This window comes from Dysidea avara, chromosome 1 (genome assembly GCF_963678975.1).
Source record: "Dysidea avara chromosome 1, odDysAvar1.4, whole genome shotgun sequence".
In the NCBI taxonomy this organism is placed as follows: Eukaryota; Metazoa; Porifera; class Demospongiae; order Dictyoceratida; family Dysideidae; genus Dysidea; species Dysidea avara.
Genome location: NC_089272.1, coordinates 196,462 through 219,360, shown reverse-complemented (window position 1 = coordinate 219,360; position 22,899 = coordinate 196,462). Strand labels below are relative to the sequence as shown.

Here is a 22,899-nt window from a genome sequence, read left to right as displayed (position 1 = left end):
CTCAAACACGTTCCATCAAAGAGAAGCCTTAAGTGTGGATATCTGGAAACCATACACGTTTGTGTGAAAATGTAGTAATTAGATTTGGTAATAAAGTTCTCTGCAACAAAACAATACAATCTGTTGTAGCTACAGTACAGTACATAGTGTAGTTTGAATTGAGGTAGAAATTTACATCTCTGGATAAAAAATTACTTAATTATTATGTATATAATTACAAATACTCGCTAGCTACAAAAGCTGACCCGCCAGTACGCATTGAGATAGCCTGCAATACCTCATCCTCCCAATTAGTGCCCTCCATCACTGATTCTCTCCAAACATCTTCACTCTGCTCAACTGCACCATCATCATAATCATATCCAATATCTTCAACTTGATATGTGGCACCAACATGTTGATTTGGTTGATGTCTTTGACTGCGGTCACGATACTGTACCTCCTGAACTTGATCTTGACTCGGTTGATATTGAGTCTGTGGTTGATTGTGCTGATATTGAGGTTGGTTCTGTTGATATTGAGTCTGTTGATGTTGCTGACCATTCTGATATTGATTATGATCTTGATGTGATTGTTGATAATGGTTCGTTTTCTGGCCATGGTAATATTGAGCATTTTGATTATGATACTGAGTATTCTGATCTTGATACTGGGCAGCTTGATCTTGATGCTGAACATTTTGATGTTGATATTGGACAGTTTGATGAGTGTTTTGATCAGGATATTGTTGATAGTTCTGTTGTTGTACAATCAACGAAGATGAGGACACTTGGTGATCAACTTGATGATGGTTTATTCCATTACTCTGTACCACAACTGGTTGTTGTTGTTCCTCAACTATCGTGTCAGGCATGGCCACAGATGGGGTACTGCCTCTGACTGAGCTCGGCTCTTGAGAATAAGCTAAATCTAACCCACTACAATTGTCTCCAGGCATTGGTAAGTTCATGTTCTCAAATCTTGAAGGTCGATCAGGCCTGGCTTGTGTCTTCTTCTTGCGTTTTCCTCCACCATCACCATCTATGCTGTCCAGTGGTACAGCACGTCGTGGACCTATTGTGGCGATCACTCTACCAACAGCTTGCTTAGCATCTTCCATCTGCTGTATTTGAGCTAGAGCAGCGCTCCCTGAGATGTGCTGGAAGTTACAAGGTCTGCTGATGAGCTCACGAGTAAATCTCCGGCTTGCTTGTACTTTTCCTTTACTACCATCATCTCTCTTCTTGTCCAAAGCCCATTCCTTGTACGTCTCGGCAAAGTTTCGTCCGTGGTCAGCAGCTTCAAACACAAACGCCACAATCGCTTGGATATTACTAACTGCAAACACGTGGAAATTATCACTCAGAGCTGTGTAGCCAGATTCCGTGGTCAATTTATCTTTCCACACACACATACCATGATAGCGGTCCGCTATAGCGACTGAGATGTTCCATAGCCAGCCCTTCTTAGTACTCTCCTTGTTACGGAGTAAGGCAACCACTCCGCTTGTAACTTGTTGCCATACGATCGGTCCGGTATGATCCTCTGACACGTAGATTTGTACTAGACACGGAGCAACCGTGTTCTCAGCGTTCTTACTGGAAAATGAGAACTTTATCCTCTCCAACGCTTCTTCTGTTAACCCGTCCGCCATAACCACCAGATTGCTTCACTAGAAATATTATCTTGCTTGATTGTGTGGTTGCACGTGACCTACATACCAACAGCGTCAGGTATTTCCATGCCAACCGACCGCCTCCTATTTTCAAATCAGTGTTATTCCATATATGGTGAAATAATTATGCAAAATAACATTAAAGCATCACGTGCACTACATTACAGTTGGTGTCAGTTTCTGAATGGCTTCCCTTGTCTCCTAGCAACCACCTATAGAAATAGTTAATCATTAATCTCCACCCCAAGTGAATATTAATGATGTAAGACAACAGCTGTACAACCACACTAAAGAACAAGCCATTGAATAGCTGACCATAATATCTTCACATGAAATACAATACCCTTTGTGATCAAATACTTCAGATTATTTTATCAAGGAGTATTATCAAGAGTGAATAACAAAACTATAAAGTGTCACCCTAGGAACCAGGTGGAGAGGTAACTTTTGTGTTTGGGACGGACAATAAAAGACATTATCATTTGTTGAGGTTTCTCTGCACACACACACACACACACAACACTACACACACACACACAACACAACACTACACACACACACACACAAACACTACACACACACACACACACACACACACACACACACACACACACACACACACACACAAACACAACACTACACACACACACACACACACACACAAACACTACATACACACACATAGTCACATTCTAATTGCAGCACCTGTGTGTCGTGTGTGTGTGTGTGTGTGTGTGTGTGTGTGTGTGTGTGTGTGTGTGTGTGTGTGTGTGTGTGTGTGTGTGTGTGTGTGTGTGTGTGTGTGTGTGTGTGTGTGTGTGTGTGTGTGTGTGTGTGTGTGTGTGTGTGTATAGTAGTAGTAGCGATAACTGGAAATGTGATATTAGTGAAGCTATTAATAGTATAAGGTTAATACTGCCCATACAAGGACAGTAGTAGTATCCTTTATAACAGGTCACTTTTTGAACCCTTAGTAGAAAGGCATAAGATGATGACATCACATGACCTCATCAGCCCCACCCACAGGAAGGCACACACCAGCTCATTGTTTAATAACAACACTTAACATCAGGTATAACAAAACTTAACTATCTTATGACATAACGTTTAGCCAGTACAATAGCCAGGTGTTCAGTGATGAGATTCGAGCTACATCTACATAACATCTCAAAAAAAGGTTTGCTTTTTGTGCCAAGAAGTGTATTACATCTTTTTGAAGATGTAATTTTGCATGTAAAACAGGGAAATCTTTATCCATCAAGATTATAGGTCAGAGGCAAGTCATAACATAACCAAATATGGCATTGCTTGTTATTGATACTATTATTAGAAACGCTTCACAAGAAATATGGATAATGTAGTACTTGCTTGATAGTTAGGAAAGTGATATATTGTGTTGGGGTGGCTGAAAGAAGGTTTGTGAGGGTTCTGGGACATACATGGATACGCTACCAATTCACACATTAGAATACTTGGTATTGATAGTGAGGTGTTGGTGAGATCATGTGATGTGTGATGACACGCTCAACATATTAACAAGTTGTAATACTAAACTATTTCAGTTTGTGGACAAGCTGACGTTGCTACTTGTCACCATATTAGGAAGAGGACAAATGCTATAATTATGCGTCATTAAAACTTGATCAGTCTGAACCATTTTTAAATGACATGAGATGCACTTGTATAATCTCCCAACTGATACACTTTGATCAGTACTGGAAAAAGCTAGTCACAAATTTAATGAATTAACATGAAAAAATTTTTTGAGCTAATAAAATAGTTAACAAGAGTTTCACTAAACAATAGAACAAACTAGTGACTACTCCCACACTATACGGTGTATGTGTAGCATTTTAGTGTATGGAGCATCCCCCTCCAAAAACACCTGAGGACAACACATTGGAAACCATGTTTGTCCTATGTGTTCACTTTTAGGGGCACTACATCACATTATCAACATGTGGTCCATCGATAGCCGACCCAACAACAAAATGGTTATTTAGTTCAGTGTTGTGTTGGCCACAACATGTGCATACACTATTATAACAGAGAGGTATTAAAATATCGTAGGATAGTTTGGCTACAATGTAGTGATGATGGCCAACAAGACCACACAGTGTGTACATGGTAACAGTGTGTGTTAGGTGGCTAATACATTGCATTATCTGTTATTCCATTAGACCCACTACACTGTTAAATAGCATGAGACAAAACTGTCTATACCATTTAATAGGTAATACTAGCTGTTATTATTACTGTAGTAGCACACACACACACACATACTACACTACACACACACACACACACACACACACACACACACACACACACACACACACACAATACACACACGTACGCGCACACTACACTACACACACGTACGCGCACACTACACTACACACACTACACTACACACACTACACTAAACACACACACACACACTAAACACACACACACACACACACACACACACACACACACTACACTAAACTAAACACACACACACACACACACTACACTAAACACACACACATACTACACTAAACACACACACACACACACACACACACACACACACACACACACACACACACACACTACACTAAACACACACACACTACACTAAACACACACACATACTACACTAAACACACACACACACACACACACACACACACACACACACACACATGGTGACATAGTTAGAATGTCACATACCTCTTTAACACAACGGAGTGCCATACTACATGACAGCCCCAGTGTGTAGTGTGTGTGTGTGTAGTGCAGTGTGTGTGTGCGTAGTGTAGTGTGTGTGTGTGTGTGTGTGTGAGTGTGTGTGTGTGTGTGTGTGTGTGTGTGTGTGTGTGTGTGTGTGTGTGTGTGTGTGTGTGTGTGTGTGTGTGTGTGTGTGTGTGTGTGTGCGCGCGTAGTGTGTGTGTGTGTAGTGTGTGTGTGTGTGTATGTAGTGCAGTGTGTGTGCGTAGTGTAGTGTGTGTGTGTGTAGTGTGTGTGTGTGTGTGTGTGTGTGTGTGTGTAGTGTGTGCGCGCGTAGTGCGTGTGTGTGTGGTGCGTGTGTGTGTGTGTGCATGCGTGGGTGGTGTGTGTGTGTGTATGTGTGGTGTGTGCGTGTGTGTGTGTGGTGAGTGTGTGTGTTTGTGTGTAGTGTGTGTGTGTGTTTGTTCATGATACACAGATATTAGCCATTATTAGCTCTACATAACACACGAAGCAGTTGCTACTGTCACATTTACTCAGTAAAACACTATGCCACTTGTAAGTGCCAATAATTGAATCCTTCAAGACTAGTAGTCCCCCCCCCCCCCCCCCCCCCCCCCAGGAGGCTGTGCCATGTCTTACAACATGAAGTCTCACCTAAACTTCACCCATCACAGTAGCACATATTTTCGAGATAAAAAATGTTTTGACAAGTAACTAAATATTTAAGTTCAAAATCTAAAGGGAGAATTTTCACCAGGTCATATCAAATTCTCCCAATTAAACTTTTGAGTATGTGAGACATGGACACTTCCCCCAGCAACACTTGCATCAATTCAAACACATGTTCAACATCAATATTAACAAATCAGATTATCATATAAGCTAATTAGTCATCATAATCTGATCACCACTCCCATTATCACCATGACAACATGATGAATTGTTATGACAAATTGTTAACACAACACAGTAAAGCCATCTGATTGGTACGTATCTGTAAAGTGTAAAATATGCTACACTACTTCGTCACTAACCAACATGACTGGTGAACCAGATCAACCAGTGTGACTACTCAACAAGTTGATGTTAACTAGTGTATCAGGGTTTTAGCTACTGACATTTGCAGCAGTGCTCAAATCATGTAACGCCCACATGGGGCATGAGCTCATGTGTGAGCATGGACTTTTGATTATAAAAACAAGAGGTTTACATCATGATGTAATGTACGCTGTCACGCCCTACACCAAGTGATTCATACAAAGATGACAACATTAGTATACACACATCTCATCACACATACTCTGGTTATAAGGCACACACTCTGGTTATAAGGCACATACTAGGCACATGTGTGTATAAAATTTTATTTGTGACACTTACTACCTTGTACAGAGAACTATTAGTCGTTTTCAAGCAATTTGGATGCCAGTGAAATAGTTTGACGATCAGAAACGGTAATTCTAAGGAATCAGGTGCAGCTATCGTTATTACAGATGGTCAGGCAGGTGATAGTAGTAGTATTTGCAGCTAGACACACCCCTGGTGTCCACCGTAGTCTACAATTCCAAACTATACACGATGAGCTTGTAGCAGCGATTTTAATACAGTGGAACCTCTCTACTACAGACATTTTGGGACCCAGAATTTTTAGCCACTTCTTGCTGTAAAATAGAGGTTTTCCTCTTTCAGAGGTAAAATGTATTAACCAGACCTGTTGGGACCAAAATTGTTGTCCTTATTATGGAGATTTTTTTCTTAATTCGGAGAGTTTGTTAAGAGAGGTTCTACTGTATGCACCTAACAAACAGATGTCTGTAGTAGTTAAACAATATCAACCAGCTATGATTGTAGAACTGACCTTTGTGATGATGGTGAAGGAGATATATGAAGTACAACAAGACTTTATATAATATCTGTACCATAAACAGTGTTACACCTTGGGACAGCTTTATATCATTTAATAGTGATGTTCATTTTATGTTACAAGAGAACTGTTAAACTGAGACATTCAGCTTAGAATATACACAATGTAAAGATTTGTCGCTGGACAATAACCACTTGTAATAATGATCACTATCTCTCAGCTCTAGTCACTGCAGCCACACTACTACACTACACTACACCACACCACACCACACCACACCACACACTACACCACACCACACACTACACCACACCACACAACACCACACACTACACTACACTACACCACACCACACACTACACTAACCACACTACACTACACTAACCACACTACACTACACTAACCACACTACACTACACACTACCCTACACTAACCACACTACACTACACACCTCCCTTACCCATTCCTTCTTACACTTCCGATACTCCTCAAAGTAGTGAACACATTTCACTTGATCGTAATTGTGTTGTGATAGGCACTGTAGTGACCTCTTGTGCTCCTAGATCATGTGAGCAGATCATGTGAGCAGTAGATGGGGAACATGATACATTATACACACACTTACAACACAGACACAATAACTAATATCATTAATATAATACACATTAAACCTCACTGTGATGGCACAACACAATAGTAGTCTAGTATACACTACGGTAGGACATTATGGTATGACATTATGGTATACACACTGACAACACTACACTACAATGACACACTACACAGTCATCATGACATATGGTATACACACTGACAACACTACACTACAATGACACACTACACAGTTATCATGACATATGGTATACACACTGACAACACTACACTACAATGAAACACTACACAGTTATCATGACATATGGTATACACACTGACAACACTACACTACAATGACACACTACACAGTTATCATGACATATGGTATACACACTGACAACACTACACTACAATGACACACTACACAGTTATCATGACATATGGTATACACACTGACAACACTACACTACAATGACACACTACACAGTTATCATGACATATGGTATACACACTGACAACACTACACTACAATGAAACACTACACAGTTATCATGACATATGGTATACACACTGACAACACTACACTACAATGAAACACTACACAGTTATCATGACATATGGTATACACACTGACAACACTACACTACAATGACACACTACACAGTTATCATGACATATGGTATACACACTGACAACACTACACTACAATGACACACTACACAGTTATCATGACATATGGTATACACACTGACAACACTACACTACAATGAAACACTACACAGTTATCATGACATATGGTATACACACTGACAACACTACACTACAATGACACACTACACAGTTATCATGACATATGGTATACACACTGACAACACTACACTACAATGACACACTACACAGTTATCATGACATATGGTATACACACTGACAACACTACACTACAATCACACACTACACAGTTATCATGACATATGGTATACACACTGACAACACTACACTACAATCACACACTACACTACAATGACACACTACACAGTTATCATGACATATGGTATACACACTGACAACACTACACTACAATGAAACACTACACAGTTATCATGACATATGGTATACACACTGACAACACTACACTACAATGAAACACTACACAGTTATCATGACATATGGTATACACACTGACAACACTACACTACAATGAAACACTACACTACAATGACACACTACACAGTTATCATGACATAATACACACTGACAACACTACACTACAATGAAACACTACACAGTCATCATGACATATGGTATAACATATGGTAAATGCTCACTGGTCACACTTGACTAACAACATGTAGTAACAACATGTTCTATTGGTGGTTGTCATGACAAACAGCTCATCATGATAACCATATAAGGCATATCCTGAGGGACAGTACAACAAGTAGATGTTACAAACTACACCTCAGGCTGGAATGTTATCCGGGATAAACAACCAGAGATAAGACGTGTAATGATATCACACTACTAAGATAGGATGAACAGCCCTCCATTGTCTCAAGTTTAAGGAAGACACAAACATTACCACTGCTAACACTTCAGCAGGAGTTGATTGGATTACTGTTCCATATATGGTAAAGTATTTATGGTAGACAATAATCATCCAGTCAAGTCTAAGGTAACTCTCTGCACACAATATGGCACAACTACTGAGCTATATTCCTAACAATGTATGATAAGTTATCGGGTTACCAAGGAAACACATTCAAATGATACGTATATAACAACTAGGTCAAATTGCAAGATTGTTTGATGTTTTGTATTGGTCAGCTCTTCTAGTTGTGAATATCTCAGTAACATTTGATAAACAAGTCAACCCGATTGGTTAAAACGACAACAGTTCTCATTATAAATCATATAACAACATGTCCAGTGTAGCCTAGAGGCATGTTGGAGAACACATGTGGAAGTTAATATTTTACATGTAGCTACAGGTGGCAGAATAGTTACTAGTAATCATCATTGTTGGTTAGGTGTTATAATTCTATAAGGTAAAACTTCACTGCTAAATCATTGCTATTATACCTTATACATAATTTCCTTTGATGTTCAGAAGCTTATAATGAAGTCAACAGATACCTAGCGTGGTTGTTTACTATAATCATCAAGCAATGAATCTGTTATTTGTACAAGAGAGAAGTCAGTGATGTCACAGTATGACAAAGGGTGGCACTTTGTTTATTTTACATATCTGTTTTATTCAGGAAATTTTTCTAAAGCACTTAAAATGCACCAACAGGTTTCTGTGGTATTAAAAGCTCCGCAGAAGATGTGGGCTTGACTCCCCACAATTAACTACCTCAGCCTACGGCCTAATAGCCCTCATCCTTGGGTCTCCAAATAGCCCTTATTGGCTGGTTCTAACTAATACTGAGGTGTTAACGTAACAATGTGACTTTCCAGCTTGTTACAAAGTGAGGATACCCTAACAATGTGACACATGTACTCTCACATTACAGCTACATCCCTACTGCCACAAGTAATATCTGTAATTACATCATAATTAACAATACCAACAAGAGGTGGGAAATATTATCATGCATTACTGGTACTTTATACCTTTATAGCAATTAACAACGTTACTGCCAGGGTGTGTGTGTGTGCGTGTGTGTTTGTGTGTGTGCGTGTGTGTGTGTGTGTGTGTGTGTGTGTGTGTGCGTGTGTGTGTGTGTGTGTGTGTGTGTGTGTGTGTGTGTGAGGCAGCATAGCCAAGTGGTTAGGGCATCTGCCTGGTTATCGAAAGGTCCCAGGTTCAATTCCCAGTTACGCCACTTTGGTGTTGTTGTTTCCTTGAGCAAGAAACTTTACTCACATTGCTCCAGTCTACCCAGCTGTTAAATGGGGACCTGATGACCTGGTGTCAACTAGGGAAACAGCCCACCCAGCTGTAACATCAATGGGTACCTGGTGTTTACTGGGAAAGCAAATGACCTTGTCTTGCTGTAGTGTGTGTGCAGGTGAAGTTACACATCAAGGAGTCGGAATACTTACACCATAAATTCTTACAAAAGTAAGCACTTTTAATTACTCATGTGGTCGTTTCCACCAGAAAAGTAATCTAACTCATCATGGTTCAGTTAGCGTAACTCACCAATTATCGGCACCATTTCATCACGCAATTGTAATTCCTTAATTCAATGACGTATGAACTTCCGGTTTGAACCATTTAACAAAGCAGTCCTTCGTCTTGTAGCACACCAAATTTTAAATATCTCACATGAATGAACATCTAAAATCACGATGCCTATCATGCACCAATTATCGGCATGGGGTACCTATTATTGGCAACTGTATCAATAATAGATATTGACCAATTATCATCAGTGTTGGGGCAATTACTTTTTAAAAGTAACTTGTTACATATTACTTGCAACTGAACTATTTAGTTACAGTTACATATTACCAGTGTTGGCGTAACGTGTTACTTATGTAACGCGTTACTATTACTTTTGTGATAACAAAGTAATATAACAAAACACGTTATAAAAACAGGTAATATAACTCAAGTTACTTTACTTGCAAATGTAACGTGTTACCTAAGTAATATAGTTACTGTAACGAGTCTAATATTATGTAATATTATTACTACAAGTAACGAAAGTTATTAATCTCGTTAGTAATTCACTGAGTAACATCTAATCACAACAAAGTAACGAAGCCTACTGAATAACCCGAGCTACCACTATACACACATAACACACTAAGTGTAAGACACTGTTAGACCTTCAGGACTGTAATTATGTATTTATTGCTATAAATATGCACCTATCAAAGTTTTTCTCCACCTACCCCCATGCAGGAAAATGAGGAGCATACCGAGGGGATTAGGGCCTAGGTTTGGGGGTATAGAGTGGATGCTTAAGGAGAAAGGAAGGGATTAGATCTACAATTTCACCCCAGGATAGGGGAATTAAACTTAATAGTTGGGTCAAATCCCCTCCTATTCCCCCTCCTTGCCCACATGGGGGTAGGTTGGGATAGGTGTGGTATTGTAACTGTATTCCTTGATTTGTGTATGTTGTGCGGTATAGATTTTGATTTTTTGTTTAAACTCATGATGTTCGGCACAGCCGTTCTTCCACGTCACAGAGTACACTGAGACACATACAAATACATAAGTACAAAACTGAAAAACATACAAGACATGACACATACAAAGCAATACATTAAAAAATACACAAATTAACTATTATTAGTCATATAGAGTAACAGGGACACTTCAAATGGTAACTTATTCCACCAGCATGTGGCACTATGTCGAAAATATTGCTGTGTTCTAGCCAGATGACGGTGAGTGATGCTAGCAAAATAAGTTTTACACCGAGTGTTGTAGGTGTGAGAGTGACCAAATGTTATTGCCAACCTCTAAGGCCCTTATTTGGTGATTATTAGTTTCTCATCCACTGCCCGCAACCTTCTTAGGCCACCCGCATGGTAAGCCATTATTTACTCTGTGTATGCTCAGAAGAACACGTGATACCAAACCATCATAATTTGCATTGAAGCTAGATGGCGTTTTTTACATTAACGCCACAGCTCATGCCACAGCTCACGCCACAGCCTGTATCGCTGTTTTCCTTGGCAAATTACTGCAGTGGCTTCTGTTTTTCAACAGTCAACTGAAATCCCGCTATGATTAAGTCAATAGAGCATGACTGCAACTAAAAACCAATGTAAATTTGTGCGAGGAAAGAAAGACGATTTGGACAAGGTCTGTACATTAGTGTATAAATATTATAATGGCCTAATGGTAATGCCCTCCCGCCCGCATCATAATACTTAGAAAGACTGGATGAGAAACTAATAATCACCAAATAGGGTTGCCTAACATATCAGAAGAAAAAAAATTATAGCATTAAATAAACAGCTTTTTCTTTACCCGGCCAACACAATACACACACTAGACACACATGTGTAATACTCACGTTAATACACGGGTTATTCTCCGGATCTTTCCATCTCTTTAGGTTGGACTCCATATAGTGCACACCATGTAATACCACAATCGATTACTTACAACTGAACTTCTGGTGAAGCGAAGGGAATATCGCGGAAAGGGAGTGCAACGTGAGACACGAGTGGCCATGGTGGGGCATCCAATAATCCCTAAAAGATGCGGACGCCGCTAGAATAATTATAGTAGCAGTTGTATGGTTTGATACTGGTATAACAGTATAAGAATCAGCTGCATAGTAGTCCAACAGTGTTGAGGACAGAACATGGAGCAAGGTGGCTATACAGAGCTGTGGGTGATGAAGGTTCGTAAAGTGTTAACTCTCTGGACCGAGAGAGGAGGGGTGAGCCATATCATATATCACACTCTACACATAATCAAGGGGGTGGCACTCTAATATATCCTGTACTCCGGTCTTCGTCCTCGGTCAAAGTGAAAGTCTAAAGTCAAGCTAGAATTTTGCAGCTGGTGAAAGGGCAAGCGTGATTTTGTGAAGTATATACCACGATCGATACTTTTAGAATAGCAACGTGAACGTAATTTATGAAAATATATTGGTCAAGAGTCAAGTGCAATGTTTAGCAAAAGTCAAAGATCAAGGTGAGTTTTACCACTTTGACCCAGGACGAAGATCAGAGTACAGGACATATTGGAGTGCCACCCCCTTGCATAATGCTATATCACAGCTCAGCTCCTAACTGACATAGTACAATATAGCTACAATGAATATAGTCAGGACCAGAAGGAATTGATCAAGAAGACACTTCACTCTAGTTGGATACATCTCTATAATAATGGCAGGAGCGTACCAGATGGTATGTAGGGACAGCACATAACAGATGAAAGAGATAGTGGCAATTTACAGTGTGTTTGACCACTGGGGGTGGGGGGTTGTGACGTTATGACATGATAGGATGTGTGAAATAGTGACGGTTTACAGAATGTGTTAATGTTGAGAGCATTTGATAAATTAGCCTATGGTTACAATGAAGATTTGATTGATCCCTGTTCATGCCACTATATTATAATACTCTAATAGAGCAGTCACATACACAGCCTTGCTGCATGTGTGTGATGCCTGTGTTATAACACTATGCTGATTTACAAATGCCCTTGTTGAACTTGTCCAAAATTTTTGTCCTTAATTGGAGGATTCACTATAAGAGATAAATATGATTATAGATATGATATGATTATAGAGGTCTCATGTGTCCCTACAGATTACCAACTGACCGAGGACATGTTTATTAACAACCTCTGGATAGCTGTTAACCAACCAGACTTCAAACAGAAGGTACTAAAACACTAACAGTACAGTCACCATTACTCCAACTACAGGCTGCAGACACATTTACCGTCTCATGAAGTTGGAGAGGGATGGACACATGTCAAGAGCAGAGTATATGAGGATGAACTCTTGGAGAGCTGGGGAGCAACAAGCTCTCACTGCCTTCAACCTGATGGATACTGATAAAGACGGATATGTGAGTAATATCATGCCTTGTAGTCAAGCCACCATATCTGTGTGTGTGTAAGTGAACATTAGGGTTGAGACAAATAGTTTAAAGCTTTGTTCTGTTTCATAACATTCGGATGCTGCTTTACCCCACCAAAGATTTGTTACCATGGATACTAACAAGTTAAACCAGTTGCACAAGTATTGTCACTCCTTGTGAAAGTTCCATTTACATATTTTTGGTATAGTTATAGTTTAAACAATGATTATACTGGAGGTATAGTAGGAGTTTGTACTACAGTGTACGCCCTAATAACCAGCATTAATTGTTGACATGAAATTGTAACTTCATTTTCAAAAGAAGCCTCGGAGGATGTATTTGTACCAACCCCTAGTGAACATCAATAGTGCTCAGTTTAGTAGGTCCATAGTTGGGATAAAGATGTGTTTTATTACATAGTACAGCAGGGTAGGGGCTAGCTGGGGAAGAAAAGAGTGATAAGAGTTGTTAATCACAATGTTGCCATCTGCAGGTCTCATTCACTGAGCTAATGGCGGCTAAGGTGTTCTACTATACTGACTTGTATGACCAGTCACACCCGTTCAACCTGATGAATGGCCCCCTAGATACACCTTATATTCCAGCTGCACCGAACAAGCCATGACTACCACACTACACAACCTGTGTGTACCATGAGCTGGTATAAGCTGTACTTGTGTATGACCTACATATTTAACAGGTTATAGATACTACTACTACACGTAATGTGTGTATGGACTTATCAACATGACTATATCAAGACTATATTCGTACACTACTAGCCACTACATTAACTAGCTCTTTTCATCAGGCTGAGGTTTAGGCACTGGTGATGATATTTTGTTAGTATTTTCTCCTACACAATGAAAAATGGGGCTGGCTACGTGAACTAACACTACCTGAGCCACTCACTGGTCTGGAGTAATGGCACGTGGGCTGTGTCTCACCAGCTCTCACTGGCCTGGTAGAAATAGTAGTCATGGTCACCCCCAATAGTATCATGAGCGCAGTTAGTCAATATGGGTGTCTTGTTGGTACTATGTCACTGCAGGCTAGGTGCCAGCTCACATACTGTCTCACCTAGTCCATCACAGCAACACCGTGTATCAGATGGAAGTCCACAATGACAAAACCCATCAGAGCAAAGGACTAATTACAATGTCAGGGAGTCCTAAATGTTGCAATAGTAACTGCATGGAGGCTCATCTCTGGTTGACTGCGGATGGTGGTATGACGTTCACTTCTATACCAGTGTTGATGAGGAAGAAGTGACCTGAATTATTGTTACACTAGATGAGATTGCAGTTGCCACTGAAAGCTAGTGGGGCCTAACCATTTCCACCTACTGGTAGGATGTGTACACTTCATTTCAAACATGAAGCAGTGTCAGCAACAGTGCTACTTCATCCTCAAAGAAGTAGAACAATCCCCCTGGCAGCCTGGTCTTAAAAGTTGAGGTCCTTTAAAATGGTTGCCACTGGAGGAGCAATTCTCACAAGCATGGATACATTAATGTGGTCACCATGCCACCAAATAGCTCAAGGGATAGCTGCTGGTACTCAAGAAGGCTTGTGGTCTCCAAGTTTCTCCAAAACTCACCATAGATATACTATGCTTGCGCTCAGGTTCTCTTAGTAAGTTGCTCTTTGAGAACCTGACTATCTGAAGGAGGTCATCACTCATAAACTTGTATAGTGAACTCCGCAGACCAACACAAGATAATACCTGTAGTCACAGTTTGTAGACAGTGAGTGCCGTTTGGTAGTAGTCTTACACCCAGACCACAAGGTTAGGTTGGTTGGTCGAGAATAGCTCGGTAACTGGCTATTCCACTAGGGGAAACCTGCTGTTCTTCATTCTTTCATAGTCATTAGTCACGAGTGTAATACTTTTCATTACTAAGATCATATCACAAGATGACAAAGGCAGACAGTAAGAACGTATTCCATCTAACGCGCGCACCACGTGATTCCACATTCGATAGTCTCGTATCCAGACCCACCCAACAACACAGTGGGTGGAGTCTAACAATCGAACGCTACTAACAATGGAGGAGCCAGTTCATGAGAAGACTCGTACTGATGATGATGATAATGTCGCTCTAGTATTGTATGGGGTGGATGACCTGAGGATGGTGAGTTGTGTAATGGCGGCCGCGGGTAGTATTTAGTAGCGAGTGGGTGGTAAAAGGATCTATGGATTGTGCTGCTGCTGCTGCTGCTGCTGCTGCTGCTGCTGCTGCTGCTGCTGCTGCTGCTGCTGCTGCTGCTGCTGCTGCTGCTGCTGCTGCTGCTGCTGCTGCTGCTGCTGCTGCTGCTGCTGCTGCTGCTGCTGCTGCTGCTGCTGCTGCTGCTGCTGCTGCTGCTGCTGCTGCTGCTGCTGCTGCTGCTGCTGCTGCTGCTGCTGCTGCTGCTGCTGCTGCTGCTGCTGCTGCTGCTGCTGCTGCTGCTGCTGCTGCTGCTGCTGCTGCTGTATTGCTACAATGGATGAATTTCATAAGAACAAAAGTTGCCCCTAGCAACCTGAATTTTACAATATTTGTAGGGGTAAATGTCTATAGTAACTTTAATAGGATAGCATTTGTAGGTCATGAGATATAACATTTAAAGTTTGTCATTTTTCCATACATTGTCTATGAGAGGGGGCAACAGTTGCCCCTTCTGGGCAATCACATAAATAATGTGTGGGAAAACAACAAATTCAATTAATGTCATTTCTCAATCTAACATTATTTGTAGATGTGAATCTCACAATTAACCTCTCCAAATTTTAAAATGATAGAGTATATAGATCATGAGATATGACATTTTGAAATTTGTGGTTTTCCCATACATTATCCATGTGATTGCCCAGAAGGGGCAACTGTTACCCCCTCCCATAGATAATGTATGGGAAAACTACAAACTTTATAATGTCATATCTCATCACCTATATAATATGCTATCCTATTAAAAATTGGAGACATTACTTTTGACATTCACACCTACAAAATAATGTCAATTCAGGTTGCTAGGGGCAACGGTTTAAAATTCCTTGTTATGAAATTCATTTAAATTCCAAATAGAAATGTTAAATCAAAGTGATAAATGTCCTACCTTGTCTGCAACAGTGCCTAGTCTCGCGTAGCCAGACCACTTTTTCTCGGCACAGCGCTTATCGATTAGAATTATAAGTGCCTACTCCTTTTTCGAGCAGGCGCTTATAATTCTAATTGACAAGCACCTTGCTGAGAAAAAGTGGTCTGGCCACAGGAGACTGAACAGTGCCATTAAACACCATGTGACTTATAATAGGTACCATGGGAGAAGCCATCACCTAAACCAGGAGGTATGGATCAAATGATCCGTATGGTGGTGCTCACATGATCCACTACAGAGGTGTTACTAAGGATGCAATCAGTTGGTATTTGTACTAGTGACGTTCACTTCTGGACATGGGGTAGAATTGGTGACTATGTGGTCACATCTCCCATGGTGATGGGTCATGAGGCTAGTGGGTGTGTCGTTGCTGTTGGTGATGGAGTAAAGAACCTTCAAGTAGGTGAGTAATGATGTCATCCTTTGGGAACATTTCTTTATTACTATAAACTTTTTATCATTGTGGTGCGTGTTGTGTGGGTGTGGCTGGGTGTGGGTGTGGCTGCATAGCCAAGTAGTAGATCACTACCCTGGTAACTAGTCCATGATGCTCAGTTGTTGCTGTTTCCTTAAGTAGTAAGAAACTTGCTCCAGTCTACCTAGCTGTATCAATGGGACCTGGTGTCAACTAAATATCCACCTGTCTTTGTCTCATGATCAGGTTACATGGCCTCTATCTGTAATACAAGGCCTGCAGGTTACTAGGAGGATTTGTGCTGCACAGATCTCAACCCTTGAACAGTGAACAGGTACCATTTGTGCTGCTTCACTGGGCAACAATGCGTGTGCTTTGCACAGCTGCAGTGTGGTGTGATGTATATCCTTTAAGAGTATATCAGCCCTAATGATTTTCCATCATTTTAGATATTTTAGTTCTCACCAGCTAAGTACTAGTAAAATATTGTCCTACTGCCAAACCCCACACACCATCATGACCACTAAAACCTATCAAGGATGGACAAGACCATTCACCATTCTTGTTGACTACAGCAAGTATGCAATGCTTTGTTCCTAACACCCAGGACTACCGACTTGAGGAAGGTACTGGGGCCAGGGCCCACTTTGTAAGGAGCCTCCAGGAGCCCCATAGCTATAGTACGTTATCACACACAATCAGGAACGTACAACAGTGTAAATCTTCCCTGTAGACAGGAAGCCTTAGTATGTATAAGATACCACCTATTAGCCAGTAAGGTTGCAACAAACCATCACTCTTATAAGGTGCTTATATAGACAGTGTGACTTGTACATAAGATCAAGATACTCTAATAGAACAATCACAGCAGTCAGGTACATGTTCAGTTAATCTAAAATTTCCTATATAGGTGGTATGTATATTTGACAGAAAGCTTGCTATAAACTTCAAGTTCAAGATACCCTAATAGAGCAGTCACTCTAATACAACAGTCAAATAAACATTAATAATTATAGCACTGTGATAAACTATTGAAATCACTCTCATATTTAGTCTCATAGGATCTAATTAAAACTTTCCTGTGGGGTGGGGCGCTTCACATGTTAAAGCTATGACATAGCTAGCTATAAGCTTATCAGTTAGTAGCTAGCTATAAGCTTATCAGTTAGTAGTTTGTTTTTAGAATTCCCTTGGTAGCCCTGTTATCACCACATGTTATGATGTAATATGACATCACTAATGACACCTGAGGTTGAGATAATGAAATGACCTCAGGCTACCATTTATCACTAAACTCCTAAAATTGAGTGTGAGGTAATTTCATGCACAACATCAGAGTGATGGACATTTTAGTTATCTGAACACCAGGTTGTCCCTAGGGGTAGTCCCCAGGGAGAGATTCAAGGTTCCATTGTTAAGTTGTTTCGTAAAGAAATTCCAATCAGTTTTCTAGAAGGTTGTGTGTTTGAATCATGTCAGGGTCATCATTTGTATGTGATGAAGTGTAGGAGCAGCCACAGGAGAAGGAGAAGGGGGGACTATAGTCCCTGTCAAAAAGATTATGGGGGGGCTTAGCCCCCTAAAATTATCTATAGCTGCCATTGAGATTGTATTACACCAAATAACTAACTATATCTACCTACGATTCCAGTTAGTCAACTGGATTCTATAATGAGTCAAGATCGATATACTCTAATAGAGCAGTCACCTTAATACAACAGTCAACAAAGTAATGATGACTGCTAAAGTCACTCTCAGATTCAATTTTATATAGTCTAATCTCAAAAAATTTCCTGGAGGGAGAGCAGCATGCACCAGAATCCTTTATAGTCCACTCTAATATAAATGCCTCAAGATACTCTAATAGAGCAGTCACCCTAAATAAAACAGTGAGTGTTCTGCTAAAATCACTATCTCAGAGGACCTAATTTTCAAAATTTCCTTGCAGCCCCCAGACCCCCCTAGATTGACATGCTAGTGTTTGCACACTAAAAATGTCATCCCCTGGCAGCCCTCCCAAATAAAGGTGTCTGCTCCACCCCTGATGAGGTGTCATGGCTGTGAGGACCAGTGAAGGTATGTGATGACCTGAACCACTACCACTAATAATAGTGTGAACATGTAAAACATTTGACATGAAATATCAGACTACACACCTTCTCATGTCATACATTTGTTCATTGTGTGTAATCATAGCATGGCTTCATCACGTAGCTGGTGATGGCATTGTAACCAGCTGCTACAAATGTGTAGTGTAAAGTTCTAGTAGAATGGACTTAATATTTTATTTGACTTTTTTTTTTAAGTTCAGGTTAATAGAGCAGTGATCTACTCTAATAGAACAGCCAGCAAAAATAATTTTTTATTTCATTGCAACAGTTGCTAAGCAACTAAAGATTTTCCTGTAGAACAGGATCTATTGTCAACACAAATACAACAATATATAACAGAATGCTATAATCATTTACAGTTCCTCAGTTTATCAACTTTAAATGTGTTTGTACTCTATTTCATCACTACCACTCTACAAGAGGGTTCTTCTGCCGATAGTATTTGGTAATAAGACCAACTACACTACTCATATTTTGCCAAACGTTTACACAAAGACTTTTTGGTACACATTTGTGTGATTCTTTTCCAGCCACCATTAAAGAACTTAGGGACTTTCAAGACATACAGTGAATCATGACCATAAGTTACTGCCCCTTCCCTATAACAGCTGCAGCATAGATCCAGTAACATTGCTGGTCGCAGTTTCATCTTGCCATCAATTTAGGCTAACAGAATTAGACATATTACTACAACACAAGCAACATTATTATACTGTGACCTTGATATGACAGCTAGTGACTCAGTAAACTGTTCAGAATGCTTAGGGCTTATTCCATAAAATTCACTCAAAATTATTATCTCAGAACACTAAATTTGCAACAAAATTACCTGTGAGGGTAATCCCCCATGCTGAATATGTTTCACACACTGTACTAGCTGAGGTTTCCTTAGTTCTCAGTATACCTGCCCCTAGCTCAGTGGGGAAGATCTTATGATAAATACTCCATTATTGTGATCTCAACTCTAGTCATAACTGTTACAGGTTCAGCTGGTACATGCATTATATGTCTGTTTGTCAGGTGACCGGGTTGCCGTGGAGCCGGGGGTACCATGCCGACATTGTAACTACTGTAAACAAGGTCGTTACAACTTGTGCCCTGATGTGAAGTGCTGTTCATGTCCCCCAGTACATGGGTCACTAACACACTACTATTGTCACGATGCTGACTTCTGCTACAAGTGGGTTTGGCTTGTATGTCATGTGATGTATGATGATATCATCACAACTCCAGGTTGCCAAACAACATACCATATGATCACGCAGCATTATTGGAGCCATTATCTGTAGCAGTTCATGCTTGTCAACGAGGTGGAGTGTGTCTGGGTAGCAAGGTATTGATCTGTGGAGCAGGTGGGTGTGGGCTGGTCACATGACCTACCCCTCAAGGAACACATCACCATGGTAACATGATGCTTATCCAACCAGGTCCTATTGGTCTAGTGTGTCTACTAACAGCAAAGGCTTGTGGAGCAGCTCATGTAATCATTACTGGTGAGCAGTGTGTAACTGTGTGGGGTGGAGGGTGGGGATTGTTTGTAATATACACACACTCATTACAAACAATCCCCACACTCCACCCCACTCTGTTACACACACTAACAGAGTAGGGTGGATGATGGCAGGAATTGTTTGTAATGATGTGTAGTGGGGTGAGGGGTGGAGATTGTCTGTAATAGTGTAGTATGTAGGGGCGGATCCAGAGTTTGTCAAGGGGGGGGGGGGGGGTGGGGGGTGCACAAGGGTAGTAGGTATATGGAGCAAGGGGTCTGGGGGTCACAGCAAAAGCTATTTTATATGTTTCAGTACTAAAAATGTAGAATATCTGAATCATACTGCTTAGCTTAACTGATCAAAAGTTGTATAGGGATAAGTAACTGTCACTAGTAGTTCACTTTAGTTATATTGTTATTATGGACCTAAAGGATGACATACAAAGGATCATACACATGGTCCATTTACAAGTAGTTTAAGTGTGTCGAGATAGCGATTATCATATCAATAGTGTTGTGTGGTGACTGTTCTATTAGAGTATTTGACTGACTGCTGTTTTGGGATGGGGATCATGTACCCCCTTGGATCTGCCACTGTAGTGTAAATGTAACAGAATGGGACAGAGGGTGGGGGTTGTTTGTAATTATTATAATCCTCAAATAAACCACGCTATGCTGACCATGAGAAGTTTTTACAAATAATTATGGACACTCCCTTAAATTGTCAATTAACGTCACACGAGTCACTAGTACAACACAGTACACATGGTACAGTGTGTAACTACTTCAGTTACTTTCACTGGTGTTGAGCCACATTACTTGGACAATTGAATCACTTCAAATGTTGTAGTTGCTGATAAATCAACTATAAGGCTACTATATACAAGTGTCTAGCAGAACACACCTCCGTGGCCTTTTGACATTAAAGCTAACATTTGAGTTAATCCATCACACAGTTCTCCTTTTAATAAATGAGTCTTAGCATCCTCTTACCTCCTCATACAAATGTGAGGAAATTAGGACTACAGCCTCAATGAAAAAAGGTTTTGAAAAATCAAGTTGCAGAAAATGTTGCTCTGCAGCACTTGTCCTGACGTTAGCATTGTTAGTTTATCATTATTACTTCATGTTTTGGCATATTTTAAAAATCCTATTGATCCTAATGGATGCAGCCCCCATAATAGGCACAAGTACACCCTCTGTATGTACGTATTCAGGTCACTGCTTATGACAGTGTTTTTTGGTGTGTATAGATCTTATGGAGCAGAGGTTGGAGGTTGCTATGGCGATGGGGGCAGACCAGGTAGTCAAAGTAGACACCAAAGATACACAGAAACTAGCCAATCATATCAGAGATACGATGGGTGATGCTCCAGATGTGTCCATAGAGTGCACAGGAGTAGAAGCTAGTATTACCACGGCGATATATGTGGGTGTCGTCACTGTGTGTACGTAATGATTTTGTATTGCTAGGCAACTCGGTCAGGGGGTGTAGTAGCACTAATTGGACTTGGTGCTCCCATGGCAACTGTTCCTATAGTAAATGCTGTACTAAGAGAAGTTGATATTAGAGGAGTATTTAGATATCATAACTGGTGAGGTCATCATAATTATATGTAGAACTGGGCAGTAAATGGAATAAATATTTACTAATCAGCACCATATAAGCGGCATTTTCGGAGGTATGTAATTTTCGCACTCACTTTCCTTTTGCAATTTTAATGTCACTGCCTGCAGTGATGCCTAGCCATTAATATTGTGTGAAAGATATCCCATTTGTGAAAATTTCATCCCTCAAGAAATACCATATTGAATGGTATATTATCTCAACTAATATAACCACAGCTACCCGGTTGCTATGGAAATGTTGTCCTCTGGCAGTGTACCAGCAGACAAGCTGGATCACATGATCACGCATCATTACAAATTGGCAGATAGCCTGGAGGCATTTGAGACAGCAAAGACAGGAAGGGGTGGGGCTATCAAAGTGATTATACATTGTGATTAACTGGATCACAACTTTTGTTTGTCACAATTGTGTGCTGTTTTATTTTTGAAAGTATTTAACTATGTCCTACATCACATGATGTATAGTTATAATGCTGCAAACTGAGCGGTCTGCGTGGCCACACTACTAGGAAATAATTATTATAAAGTGGCCTTAGTTGATCTGACTCATCTGAGATTAAATCTGACATTGTTGAATTGTGAATAATTTGACAGCAAAATCTGATCAGTTTTGGACAGAATCTAGATATAGACACATTAAATTATAATTGTCAATTTGTAAATCTTGATCCACTACGTAGTACTAAGAAATTTTGATCATACTTCCCACAATATTTTGGGTTGAAATTGTGTGCTACGTTGAAAAAAAAGTTACGGCTCTCTGATATGTAGGAATTTTGA

The 22,899-nt window shown here is 40.3% G+C and overlaps 2 protein-coding genes across 2 annotated transcripts; one reads left to right on the top strand and one right to left on the bottom strand.

The window, feature by feature from the left end:
* Window positions 1-70: 70 nt before the first annotated feature.
* LOC136252051 (histone-lysine N-methyltransferase 2D-like) lies at window positions 71-11,969 on the bottom strand. Its single transcript, XM_066044402.1, has 3 exons — window positions 11,811-11,969; window positions 6,698-6,796; window positions 71-1,866 (listed from the first exon to the last, which is right to left on the bottom strand). Exon 3 carries the CDS (start codon window positions 1,631-1,633, stop codon window positions 215-217), a length of 1,419 nt encoding a protein of 472 aa, XP_065900474.1. The 5' UTR covers window positions 1,634-1,866; window positions 6,698-6,796; window positions 11,811-11,969; the 3' UTR covers window positions 71-214.
* Window positions 11,863-22,575, top strand: LOC136252069 (sorbitol dehydrogenase-like). Its single transcript, XM_066044428.1, has 13 exons — window positions 11,863-12,182; window positions 12,526-12,654; window positions 13,060-13,133; window positions 13,178-13,323; window positions 13,829-15,469; window positions 16,629-16,662; window positions 16,711-16,875; window positions 20,019-20,178; window positions 20,232-20,350; window positions 20,426-20,491; window positions 21,744-21,919; window positions 21,964-22,085; window positions 22,336-22,575. Exons 5-13 carry the CDS (start codon window positions 15,383-15,385, stop codon window positions 22,496-22,498), a joined length of 1,092 nt encoding a protein of 363 aa, XP_065900500.1. The 5' UTR covers window positions 11,863-12,182; window positions 12,526-12,654; window positions 13,060-13,133; window positions 13,178-13,323; window positions 13,829-15,382; the 3' UTR covers window positions 22,499-22,575.
* Window positions 22,576-22,899: the final 324 nt, after the last annotated feature.